This window comes from Synchiropus splendidus, chromosome 14, assembly GCF_027744825.2.
Source record: "Synchiropus splendidus isolate RoL2022-P1 chromosome 14, RoL_Sspl_1.0, whole genome shotgun sequence".
NCBI classification, from domain to species: Eukaryota; Metazoa; Chordata; class Actinopteri; order Syngnathiformes; family Callionymidae; genus Synchiropus; species Synchiropus splendidus.
In genome coordinates, this window is record NC_071347.1 from 18,737,413 (window position 1) to 18,750,370 (window position 12,958).

General features: G+C 41.5%; 1 protein-coding gene across 6 annotated transcripts in view; it reads left to right on the forward strand.

Annotated features, from left to right (window-relative positions):
* scaper (S-phase cyclin A-associated protein in the ER) overlaps nt 1–12,958 on the forward strand; it is a 52,547-nt gene that overhangs the window by 22,501 nt on the left and 17,088 nt on the right. For all 6 annotated transcript variants that reach the window (XM_053884658.1, XM_053884659.1, XM_053884663.1 and 3 more), the window contains 2 exons: nt 729–855; nt 7,161–7,276. In XM_053884658.1, coding sequence (XP_053740633.1) covers nt 729–855; nt 7,161–7,276 — 243 coding nt within the window. The remainder of the gene's footprint in view (nt 1–728; nt 856–7,160; nt 7,277–12,958) is intronic.

A 12,958-nucleotide genomic window follows, 5' to 3' on the forward strand; every position in this document is an offset into this window, starting at 1 on the left:
AAAAGACAACTCCTTGAAAAAAGAAAAGCGGTGTGGTAATGACATAAAAGGAGATATAAGTGAAACTTATCATCCAATAGTAGGTTAGTGGAAATTAAAAATTAGTCACAATATTGAATCAAAATCGAATAGTTTTTATCATTGTAAGCCGGGTGCCTCCAAACGTCTATCAAAAGACAGGACAGAAGAAATAAAGTATTGAATTTAACTTGATTATTATGACTTTAATAACGTAAAACAAGGAGAAAATAGGGAAAACGCTTATTATTCCATGCTATAGTATACTTGGAATATGTTATTTGATTATATTATTGTACATATTATGTAATTCTTTTAAGATTGTCAATATAAATTATAAATAGTGGAATGTCTTGGTGACAGAACTATGCAAAATCCTAAGTATAAAGTATAAATGCTACTATCGTATCTACTTTTAATATCTTTAATAGCTTTCTAATTTCTTTTGTAGTTTTGCTGTTTTTGTTTTCTTGTGGTCCCCTTTGTTTTAAACTACTAATAATTTAATATTTAACCCAACCTCATTTTCTAATTTGTATATACAGTACAGCTGCAATTGAATATATGATAGTATTTGTGACTTTAGTATGGTAATATTTGCAACTAACAGTAAAAAGAAAATGGTCAATTCTTAATTTATATGGCTGAAAATCTAATGGCGTTTTTCTGTGTTAAATGAAGTCCTGAGCTTCCGTGATGTTTATGCTCAGGTTGCAGCGTCTTGTGAAGGACCTGTTGAAGCAGCTACAGGGACAGGACAGCGGTCAGTGGGCCAACAACAAGGTCTCCGGTCTTGACCGAACTTTAGGACAAATCTCGCGCATCCTGGAAAAACAGGTAAACTGGTCCACTGCCCAAAATAGACAGTCTTACTGACATCTCTGTCGACTGCATTTTGTTTACATGCACGGATCAAATTTTGCCTCAAATTGATGACATCAAATCTCCTGCCGTCTTTTGTTTTTCTGGCGGCTCAGGTCATGACAGCCCTCTGGCATGTCTGGCCAGCGATGAGTTGTGTTTGGCTGCCGATCCGTCTGTCTCACCCTCCCAATGTAGAGTATCGCTTACTCCAATGCAACTTGCCTTTGGTTATTGGCTAATGAAGACCAGATTAACTGTGTTTTCATTGAGCACATGGTACCAATATAGTAGTTTCCCAGCACGAGAGAGAGCATTGTGTTAATGTGGCTTTTATAACTCAGATGTCAATAGTCGGCACAGTGCTGTGCTGGATTTGGTGAAGAAGATTCGTTCATGTGTACAGTTTATATACATCTGGAATTTGTTTTCAAACTTCTTTGATTCATTTTTCTTCTCTGCTCAACTTCTGTCAACATGAGAGTGAGGCGTGAAATTATAACACCTGCCATCGTGTTTATGATGATGAGAATATACAGCCCACTTTCTGTAATGAGCCATAAATTTGCTGCCAAGTCCGTGCAGCTGTAATATTCCTGTGCGTGTGTGTGTGTTTGCGTTTGCGTGTGAAGGGCTGGAGAGAGATTATTGAATCCCATCAGTGACAAAGGGGCAGGCTGGAGAGGCTATTACCGAATTTCCCCAGAGAGTTTGAGAAAGAGGTGGCTGCACTGGGTGGCAAATATTCATGTAAGGAGAGAGGAGGACACCGGTGGGATGTGAGTAGCCCACAAGCTGTCACTACATCACGTCTCCTCCCCTCAGCTCCAAGGACTCTGAATAGGAGGTCAGAGGTCAGTAGGCCACAGGAGATGAGCTCAATTCAACAGCGGTGTCACGGGTAAAGGGGCTGTTCTTGAGCTTTGTCTTTCACCTCTGTTTTTGAAAGCCCACTTTTTACCAACTTCAGTCCACATTGTCAAGTTCTAGTCCATCACCCCCTGACAGAAACATCCACTCAAACCCATGATTGGCAAAGGAGGTAGTCAGGGGAACACTTTTCCCTCTAATCCCTGGACAAAGTCAAATAAATAGAGTCTCCGTCAGCGTGGCTGTCTGGCCCCTGAGTCACTTCAAGTCGAGACCGTTTAGATTATTTGACCTAACAAGCATCTCTCATGTCATTGACTCACCTAGAGATTTGTTTTTCTCCCCCATATCTGATTCAGTCTCCACTTTCTCTGCTAATTCCTTAGACAACACCCGACACTCCCCCTCCTGCTCGCTGTCCGGGTCTCACCCCCCTCGCTGTTCCCCCTGCTCACCACGTATTCTGACCCCGGCGTGTTTCTCCCACTGTGGCCTTTAATGGTTTATTTTGTGTCAAACTTGATTTTTGCTATTTTTGGAATGATTGAGAAGTTTAATTGACTCAACGTGCTGCGCCGTTTTTACTTGTCGTAAACTCGCCTTGCTGGTATTTATATATTGCCCGAAGTGTTTACTACTGTTTTCAATTAAAGCCTGTCTGGAGAGGGGCAACATGTATGACAGCCAATACGCTGTCAGAAGCTCTGACTGTATTTACGTTTCCACAGGCCGGCTGTCAGAGCTCGCTTGTCTCCACTGAGGGGACAGTAGAGACTTGTATCAGGGGACGTGGGTGTAGTTCAGGTTAGCAGAAACAAACTAGTTACTTGTGCGAGTGATGACCTGAAAAACACACTTTCCAACAGGAGGATGTGTCTCTGGTCTAAGGCGGAAAACTTGATGGAACCAGGCTCAAGTCTTTCCAAGGGACTTGATATAATATTTTACATTTTTATATTAATCAATTTTTTTTAATTAGTTTTAATCTTCACTTTTATTCACAACATTTTTCAGGTCATGGATTCTGGGGCGTTTAACTTCATAAAATATCAGGATTGAAACTCCATTCACTGAAACACTTGCACCCTTATGTTTAAGCTCGTGTTGTAGTCAAGGCCATCCAACCTGAGCCTGAGCCTGAGACCATAGCATGCAGAGACAGGTCCACTTTGAGGGCCGGACAAGATGAATACAGGTCAAACAAGTAGTTATTTTGATGAAAGCATTTCACTTCTTGATTTATTTGGAAAAAATAACTACTGTTTCTGAAATAAATTTGTGACTAATAGACTTGCATCTGTATTCAGAATACAGCCTTGAGCCCTCAAAGTCTTGATCTTGCACTGGGTCTCTTTATGCCCTGCTCCTAACACTAGTTAAGCTTATGTCTACAGATTCAATTTAAATTTGCGCATTCTGGTTCCCTCGGGATTAATAAAAAATTCTGAATCTGAAATATTAAAATGTGATGAATCATGATTAATTAAAATACTAAATAACAAATGAACCGTAGTCAAGGTCCACTCTCATTTTCTTTTACTACTCTAATCCTTGGAAACCTTGCCCACATTCTGATGAGGCGGTTGAGACACCACTACCTTTCCCATATTCTCTTGTACTTCAGCATGTTGAGGAGTTTAACTGTCTCCAATGTATTCACAATAGCTAGCCATCAGTGCCAGACCCCTTATTGTGGGGCTTGAAACAAACTTGCAGTTTTACACAAATCCAGTGCACTGCGCAGCAAGACAAAACGTCAGTCAGCGATATTATACATGTCACAAGGGTCACAGTGCAAAACAGTCATAGATGTCAAATTCCTTATTTATACAGCTATATTAAAGCTGCTGACTCAAGTTGTCCATCACTACCTGTTAACTGACGGTATACAGTCAGTGGACTTATTTTGATTTTGATTTCATTCCCTTGTTTTGAAGTCACTTTCATAAACCATTAATCTATGAACAGCTTTTTACATGGTTGTTTACCTTGGTGTATAAAAGAGCTGTTGAAGAGTGAAGTGGTGTTTGTTGGTACTGACGTTGTGTGTCTGCGGTTTGATTTCAAGCCATGCTGGCCCTTTGTCTAACTTTGCTTCATTTCATTGAATAAACTTGCGTGATTTTTTTCCTTTTGTGCTCTCTCCGGTACAGTGCAGTAAATCTAATGCTATGAGCCCATGTAAACACTACTCCCAGAAGTTTATTCCACCAAGTCTGTTGCGGTTTACAGTCGCCTCAGACCACAGAGCTTTGTTTAGGACTTTTTTTTTTTTCACCCACGAAACGACAACTTCAGTGAATTTTTATTGAGGCCATACTAGAATCACACCTTTTAAATAAAAAGATATGTGAAGATGATACTCATCAAAGTAGTGTCTATCTTCAGTGAGCTCCGCCAGTTGTCGTCCATCTGTTGGTGGAGCAGAACGGCTCCCGGCTGTAATTAAAGTGTCTTGTGGGAGGAGACTACAAAGAGCAATCTGGTTGATCTGCTGGTCTGCGGACACAGTTGCAGGAATGACCAGCTGCTGTAGCCTTTCTTCCATCTGGGGCAGCAGTAGTCGACCCTTGGATGATAAGTGGAAACATTTCTTGCTCTTCTATAATTTAGGATCTCACGTTTGTACATGTGTCTACAAGCACAGTTGTTAGCCGGGGCTGACTTTGACTCCTAATACGTGGTTAAAGCTTGTTCGTTGACTTAAGCTCATTCACCTTAGAGATGACTGAGTAAGGGGAGGCTGTTATCAAGCCCTTTCAACCTCAGACTTTCCTATTTTTCTGTTGCTAGTTCGATGGTGGAATCTCCTCCTAGGTTTTCACCAACTAAGGGATCCTAAGATGGTGAGAAATGGTTACCCCCTTGCCATATATTTCCCAAATATTTCAGAGTATTTCGTGATTATATTTAGTTTTGGAAACACTGTTTATAGAGCCTCAGTTACATAACTGACATTTTGGAATGTTCGTAGACAATAGGTTGTTTAGGTTGCTATATAGTGGTTCAACTGGTTAAAACAATGGTGCTTGTCAGCTTTAGTGGTTCTTCAATGATACGGTTGCATTCAGGTCAATGCAAAAATGTATTCAGGTAGGAGTGCTTCATTGATTTGGATTTTTTTTTCCTTGAAAATATTGGCCCTTGTTAACAGATATTACAATATATTCCTGTGCCAGTACCACAATATATTGTATCGTCACTCCTGTATCGGGATACGTATTGTATCGCCAGATTCCTGGCATTGCACAGCCTCCTCTTCACCGCCAAACCATGTCATCACTTGATGCTTGCCTTATTTAGCTTGCAAGTCAGCCGCACAAAGCACATGCATTTCTTCAAAACAAGCCCCTATCTTTGGTGAATTGTGCATCTCCTGAATCCCACTGTGGCGCCTGTTTTGTTTTCCATGGACCACTGCACGCACAGACTACCTGAAGATAGAATGTCAGGTAGTTTGAACTTAATCCTTTTCTCTCGTATTGTTCCATCAACACAACAGATAAATCTGTCAGCAGAGCAGAAAAGGCTGCAACTAGCCCGGCGACTCCTGTCTGGTTTTCACAGCAGACAGCCAGGACTGGGCAGATCCCAGCTCCTTCTAATACCATTTGGTAAGCCGCTATGAAAGAGCTGTCTCTTGTTAGTTAGCCCGGGTGCCTTAAGCTAGGTGTGTTGATGGGAGGGTCTAGAGAGGGGTTAAGCTGAGCTCAGTTGCTGAGACCAATGATTGAATTTTCAGACTCATTCACTTCCAAAATAAGTCGTCATTGGAAGTTCATTTGAAGCAATGTGCCATTTTATGCAGACAAAAGTTCAATAGCCTGTTTTGACGCCAAGCTGCACAGGAAATTAGGAGGCGGTTACCTCAGCAGCAGGCTTGGATGACAGAAGAAGAGCTTATCTGTAATTTGGTAAAGCACTTGTCTCTCAATGTGTTCAGGCTTGCTGGCAACTTCCCATCTGCAGAACAAAAAGCACTGTGAAGTGGCTGGGGTTTAAGCGCTGCCACAGCAGTCCGGAGCACCTAACCTCATTAGACAGAGGGGTGACATGCTGGGTAACAAGTCTGTGGTGGGCTGTAGACACTTTTAATCTACTGACAAACATGGCTGACTCTTTCTGTTCCGCGCGCATATCTGACCCACTTCCAACTCAGTCACATTGTCCGAACTAACCATTCACATGTGTTCACGAATGACAAACACTGGGTTAAATTGAATCAAATGAAGAATTCTGTCTTCCACTAAAATGTCTCTACAGGGAAAGTCATTTTAGTAGATATTTAAATCTAATTTTGTCATACAAGGCTCGCAACTCCAGAGCAAGTCGTGCCAACCTGCTCTGCTTACTAGAGGATGTTTGGTTTACGTCGTCATGGGGAGATATTTGGCTGATACTCTGCCCTTATTAAGTTGAGGAAATCAAATGTCGCAGATGGCATTCGTCAACTTCGTCATATGCATTTCCACAGCTAAAAAAACCTTCATCCACGTCTTCATTTCCGTCTATATTTATTCAAACGTCACGTCTTATTACTTTAATATTGATGTGAAGTTGGCTTCTCACACAGTCCGATTTCAACATTACCGGTCTAAAAGATACGTGCTGACTTGGTGATCTAAGTTATGTAGCGACTTATTAATCACTGTCTGATCCAAACTGTTTTTCCAAATGTGTCATTAGATCCCTCAGCTCGGATGTCATCCCTACCATCCCAAAATCTCAGGCTGGCTCCCGGTTAATTATAGAGTTGATCCCTAAGTGTTTGCACTTGTTCACAAATTATTAAATGGAATCAGGGCTTAATGCATTAAGGCCCAATGGACGAGCGCTGCAGCGCTATCTACTGACCCCTCTACCATGTCTGGGAGCCCATTGGTCTTCAAATTAACTGACCCCACCAACTCATCTTTGAACAGTTGTTGTCTTTCACTGGCATTTTCTCTTTATTTTTCTATTCAATATCTCGGTTTGTGTTTTCCCAGACACTTTATATGCATTACATGGCTTTTCTTAACACTTTCTTGCAGGAGCGTATACCTTTAAATTACTCATAATTCATAATCAAAACACCTTTAATATTGTTTACTTCTGCATGAAGTTTTATTCTGGTTTTATTGTTTCTCAGTAGTTTATTATCTGCGTCCATCTATTGAGACCACCCGAAGCCTGCAGAGCATTTGCTAGCACAACCTGACTGCTGTGGGACCAAGTCAGGTTGTGCACTTTTGAGATTAAACAGAGCTACATTGGGGATCACTTTGTGTCAGATTTCAAACCCTCGCCTCAGTAGGTGTAAGACAGAATCCCTCCCTGGTGAGAGCCGGATAATCCCCTGTCCAGCCTGTGGCTCCCTGCCCTCAGAATATACTTCTGTTTTTCTAACCTTTTTTTGTGTGTTTCGACAGAACAATGCAGACCAAGTGGCCTTCCAAGTGGGAGGCGGCCTCACTGCCCTGGAACAGATTCTGCAGGTCATCACTGCTGTCTCCTCCCCTGCCGTTGTCCCCCGTATTCCACACAAGTTAGTACCAACACACTTGTTTGAACCGGCTTTCTTGCTGTCATAATGTTTATTATAGTTTTGGAGCTATTAAGTAGTGATATAAGAATACCAATAGTAGTAACAGTATAATTACTGATTAAACAAAATACTCTTTTCTCCTCAAAAATGAAGTCACCAGCCTTATTTCCATTTTATTTTTTTGTAATATTGACAAGGTCTTCTTGGAAACTGTTCGTTCGTACCATTTCCCATCTATTAAATATTCAGAACATATATTGATGTATAACCGGCCGACCTTTGGCTGAGTACATTTCATCTCGTCTATCGACTTTCTTTTGTTGTGTCTCACTATCGAAACACAAAAAGCACATACGTCCCATCTATCACTTGGAGTGCAGAGTATTTTTGAGATGTGAGTCTGATGTTGCCAGTAGATAATGTCAGGGAAGCTCACTAGTGGGATTCAGTAATGGAGTAGAATGGCCTTGGCCTCCCATTCATTAGCATTTATTGGTCTCTGAATCTCTGCTAATGGACAAATTCTTCTTATATTTATAAGGCTTTTAAAGGGAATCACGTGTGTATTGATTTTTTTTGCCTCGTCCTCCATCACTGTAATCTGAAGGAATTGAAAGAGATCTCTACCTTGAATATAATGTTATTTACTTTCAGAGTCTTTGTTTAAGTTTGTGTGTTTTATTTTACACATAACACTTCTATTAATTCGTCTGCTATATAGTGAGTGGCAAAATATAAAAATATTTATATAAAATATTATAATTCAATTTCGTCTTGTTATTTGTGACTGAACAATTCCTTTTTTTTTATCATATTGATGACTGGTTTTTGGAGGAGGAACTGTGGCTAAGATGCACCACACTAAAGTTTATTTTTAAGTAGCCAGGGTTTTCAGTGTGGAATGTTAAGCAAAAACATGATGATTTGGTTGATGGCAGAACTTGGAGAAGTGGGGCCTGAAGGCAAATCACTCAAATCTCTGTAATTTAAGAAGACATTTTCTAGATTGTATGCAATGTAGCAATAATGAAGCATTCAAATTAATGAACACTATTTCTGGTGACATTCCAGAAAAGCATTTCACACCAAAATAAAAGCCATGATCGTCCAAATGTAACGCCTGACTGAAATTAATATTCAAATTTCATTCCATTTTCTGGAGTCAACTTGTGAGTCGTTTGATTTCCGCTGCACAAAACGCTGGAAAGGTCACGCATCAACCTTGTGAATTGGCTCAGTCAAGCCTTTGTCATCGGGAGATGGTGAATAGATGCAACACAAGAACGCAAGCCGGCTGTCTACTTATCACAATCCGTCATCTGGATGGCTGTCTGACCTAATGGGCTGCTATACCGGCGCTCAACCCGGAGTGTGCTACACTATCTGTTTACAGTGACGCTGCCGTATTGATCACGTCCTCCAACCAGATAAGCTGAGTGATTTACAAAAAAAGGCAGCTGAGGAGATGCTTCTGCCATATCTCTCCCCGGGGAGGCTGATTCCATCTTGTTACCATTACATTAATGAGCTAATTCCTCTGCGAGGCTCCACTAATGTCCTGGCGTAACCCTGTGGTCACTGCATTGACCGGGCCCAGTTTAAGCAGCCTCCATCGTATACGTCTGCCGGCACAGCGTCTTATGTACGTTATTATTCAAGTCGGACAAGTTCAGTTTTATCATCGTGATGCACCCAGAATTGGGATTGGACTGAGAACCAGATGGGGATGGCGTTTATGCTTTGGTTATGTTTGAGGACAGTTTGTGAATGCGGATGGGATTCATGGTTTGAAGTGAAAATTGGAAATTCTGAATGTACAATTATTATGTACTTCATGTTTCCCATGCATTTTTGTTAAGCTTACTGACGCAACTAATTATATTTGAGGTTATGCTCTATTTAGCATATCGCTGGAATAGCTTTGCCCGAGAGACCTGAACTATCATCGTAACCTGAACAAGTGAGATCCTCAGCGAAGAGTTCAGGAGACCTTGGACTTGCGTGTTAACCCAATTTGTATTTCCTCTCCTGTCTCACATGACCTGGTGTCCTGTGAAATCAGACCTCCCACCCGTGGTCTGATTTCAGGATGTTTTCCACCAATTGTGCGAGTGTGTGTGTTTGTGCTGCTCACGGAGGTGGTGCTGTGTCACGGCTCATCAGATTCCCCCGCCCTTCTACCTGGCCGGAGTCAAAGTCTTAGACGCACTCAGGGTATCGGAGGGATCAACGGGAGAATCAAATTAAATGTCATTTAGAGTTCGGTGAATGGAGGGATTGTTTGGGCCGCACAGGGGAGCGGATTTGCTCCTCACCTTTTATTTTGGCTTAGGATTCTTTTTCCTCCCCTGAACACAAATTTACACTGTTTAAGAGGCCGGGCCTCAACCTGATCTGGAAGTTGGTCAGATTTCTGCAGCGTTGCTTTGGTCAGGCTCCACTGCTCACATAGGAAACTCACAGAGGGGAAGAAATCTGAGACTGGGATTGAGGAGCACTGATCTCAGACTTGATAGATCAAGTCAGTGACAAAAAGCATTGGGAGGCTTTTAGATGTATGCTGTGTTGTGGTGAAAAGAAGAGCTGCCTTTGTGACAATGACTTACGGGCAAGAAAGAGCCAGATGGAGCGGACACTAACAATTTCTTCTTACTGGTATTAACCTACCAGTTGTTCATTTAGAGTCATCAGCCAGTCATTTGCTTTATTGATGAACACCACTTCTGCCCTCATAAATCCTTAAGCTCTGCTCATCTCCCGACCCAGATGTTCACTCACGTATTCCAAAACATTGTAGATTAAAAAGACAACAGCTGACGCACTACATGCATTTGTGTATCAGGTGTTGTGTTACATTTCCCTTGACTGCCTGATATATTTGCCAGAGGGACATCGTATATTTTAAGCAGACTGAAGAGAAGTGGAAATAATCATTATTATTCAACATTTGAAGATGAATTTATTGGCATTCAATATGCTTGGATATAACACTGAAGGTGAAGTTTTCTGCTGACATCTTCAGTGTTACATCTGAGCAGATTGAATGCTAATAAATAAATCTTCAAATGTGTCCCGTAACTTTTTTTAAGGTTTTCTGAAAATATGTTTCACATTTTTGTATGCCTTCTGATTTCCTTTCATTCATTCTGAGTTTAAATGTATGAACAAAGGTGGATTGGACTTGAACAGATTTTCACTTACATCCTTTCTTTAAGCTGTGACCTCAGAGCAGCCACAAGAGCACAAGGGAAGCTTAATAGGAGCACGGAGTCTGAGGGGAAGATACTGACTGAGATCGACAAATGAGAAATGAGTGTTTGGAGACAAAGCTTGGAAGGCCAGATGGTTAGGATACCTGGAGAGGAGATGGTGTAGGACCACCGTTTGTGATGCAGACGCCAAGAAACCAGGAAATGGAAGTAGAAGGATACCATCACATGGTAACCAAAGATATGAAGGTGCTGGCGATATGTTGTACCCACTTGTGTTGGGTAATGCTAGGCTGTAGCCAATAACAAACACTCATTGATGAGGACAGACAAATCTATTTGGATACATTTGCAACCTGCTTGCTTTCTCTCTTGTGGTCTGGAGCCCAGTGAAAGTGATCGACGTTGAATAAGTCCCTTATTTGAGGTCTAACTAAATGCAAAATCAAAAACAAGCCAATTTCTGCTCGTAATACGAGTGTCCCCGGCATCTCTTCTGAGTTCCACTTCATCAGATGCAGTGCTTTTGGGGCCACCCAGGCAGACCCCCTGGGAGCGAGACAGAGGTGGGTTGTAATCAGGTGTGATCCGTCTGCCTTTTAGCAAGATTTCCTTGGATGTGAAAGGGTTCCCCACCACTGTTGAGATCTCATTAAGATCATCTCTGTCATCCACGCCTCACTTCACTGTAGTTTATTTTCCGACGCAATTTCAATACGAAATTTATCTCACTAATAGTGTCTGGTGTCAACATTCACAGGTGTGAGGACAGGAATGTCTGCGTATTATTTGGTGCAACGTGAGACAAACCACTGCACCACTTTACCAAATTGTTCCTCTTCGACTGAGGCTGGAGCTGTCACATGGCTCTCAGTCAATAAGATTCCCATAGTGGGCTAGCTATCATGTGTCAGTCTCATCAGGCCCAATTTGGTGGGCGGAAACCAAAGACAGAATCGCTGTGGTGGTTCATTGTGAGGGCTGGTGTGAAGGCATTAACTCAGAGATGTCTGACAGTTCAGAGATGACTGGAGACAAGCCTCATTAGTTGCTTTAGTCAGCGGTTTGGGACTCATTTCACAGTCATAATTGTTTTCATAATGGATTTTTAGTTTGACAAAAAAATGTGTGACAATGTTAAAAACATTTGAAACCACCTGGTCTTTGATCACCGACTTTTCCTTTCTGGATCACTGGAAGTACCGTGAATAGTTTGAACTTGACAATGGTTTCAAACAAATTGCTTGTCAACCATTTTGGAATCAGTTCTGCGAAGAGTGTGGTAATACCTTTCCAGCTTTTTCTGTTTAAGCAACCTGCATTTGAGTGAAAGGAGCGAGAAATCTCATTCGTCATAACCATGACCAACAGTAGCCTTGAATAACTTTCATCCTCTGAAATAGACCTTTGACTATAACCAGGTCAGTCCTAACTTGACGTTTGATCTCATATCGGCCATTTGATACCTCTTCAGTTATGTGCTGCTGCAGGTCTGTGGGGACTTGGACTTAGTGGTGACTAAAGAAGGTCTTGGCTTTTTCAGAGACTGTGCTTGGCATCGGTTTGAATTAAGCCATGTAAAGCCTTTAATTACACAATAGTCTTTCACTTGTCGTTTGGGTATTTTTCCGTGTCGAATGGTTGGCTGTACGTTGGCTGGTTTCTGTGTTCTGTTTACATATGTATCATAGCTGTCATGCTGGGTGCACCCTAAGCTCAAGTTCTCATGTTTCTTCACCTTTTTAACCACTCTGGATGGAGGATTTCCAACGCATCAACAACAAAGTTTGTTGTGCCGAACTTAACATTTTATCTTTTTTGGCGCAGTCGAGTGAGTTTCTTTGCCATGAAATGTCAGATCTGGTTCCTTAAAAACTCGACTGAACAGATCTCATACAACTTTAAGGGCCTTTTGTGACGTCAGTGTTTGGTTACCATTATATTTACAATGATATTGGTTTCAAAAAGTTGGTGAGGCTAAATGAACTATAAGCTGACTTTAAGATGTGAATTCTGGTGCTAGTTTCTGGGCTGCACGGGGAGTTTCACCCAGAAGAACGTACCTGGAAAACTTCCTCTTGGGCCTAACTCAGATTTAGAGCTGCTGATCCTCATCCTGACGGCTTCACACTGTGGTTAGATATTATTAGATTACGTTTGCTCTTAGCATCTCAGAGTCTAAATTATAACAAGAGAAAGATGTTTTTCAAACTTTAAACTCCCAATAAATCAGTGAATAAAAATTGATCTACTTAATAATTAATGTGTGTGTGTTCAAACCGATTTTAACTACACAGCTTTGCACATTAAGAAATACTGAGCCGAAGGATTTGCAAACTCTGTCGCCGATCTGTAGTCGACGCTCCCGATCGCTGCCACTGTGGTTTTAAAACGCGCAGCAGATGTCAACTTTTGGGCAGATATCAAAATGTTTACAAGTTTAAATAAACACGGTCGCCCTTTGGCAGCAGCG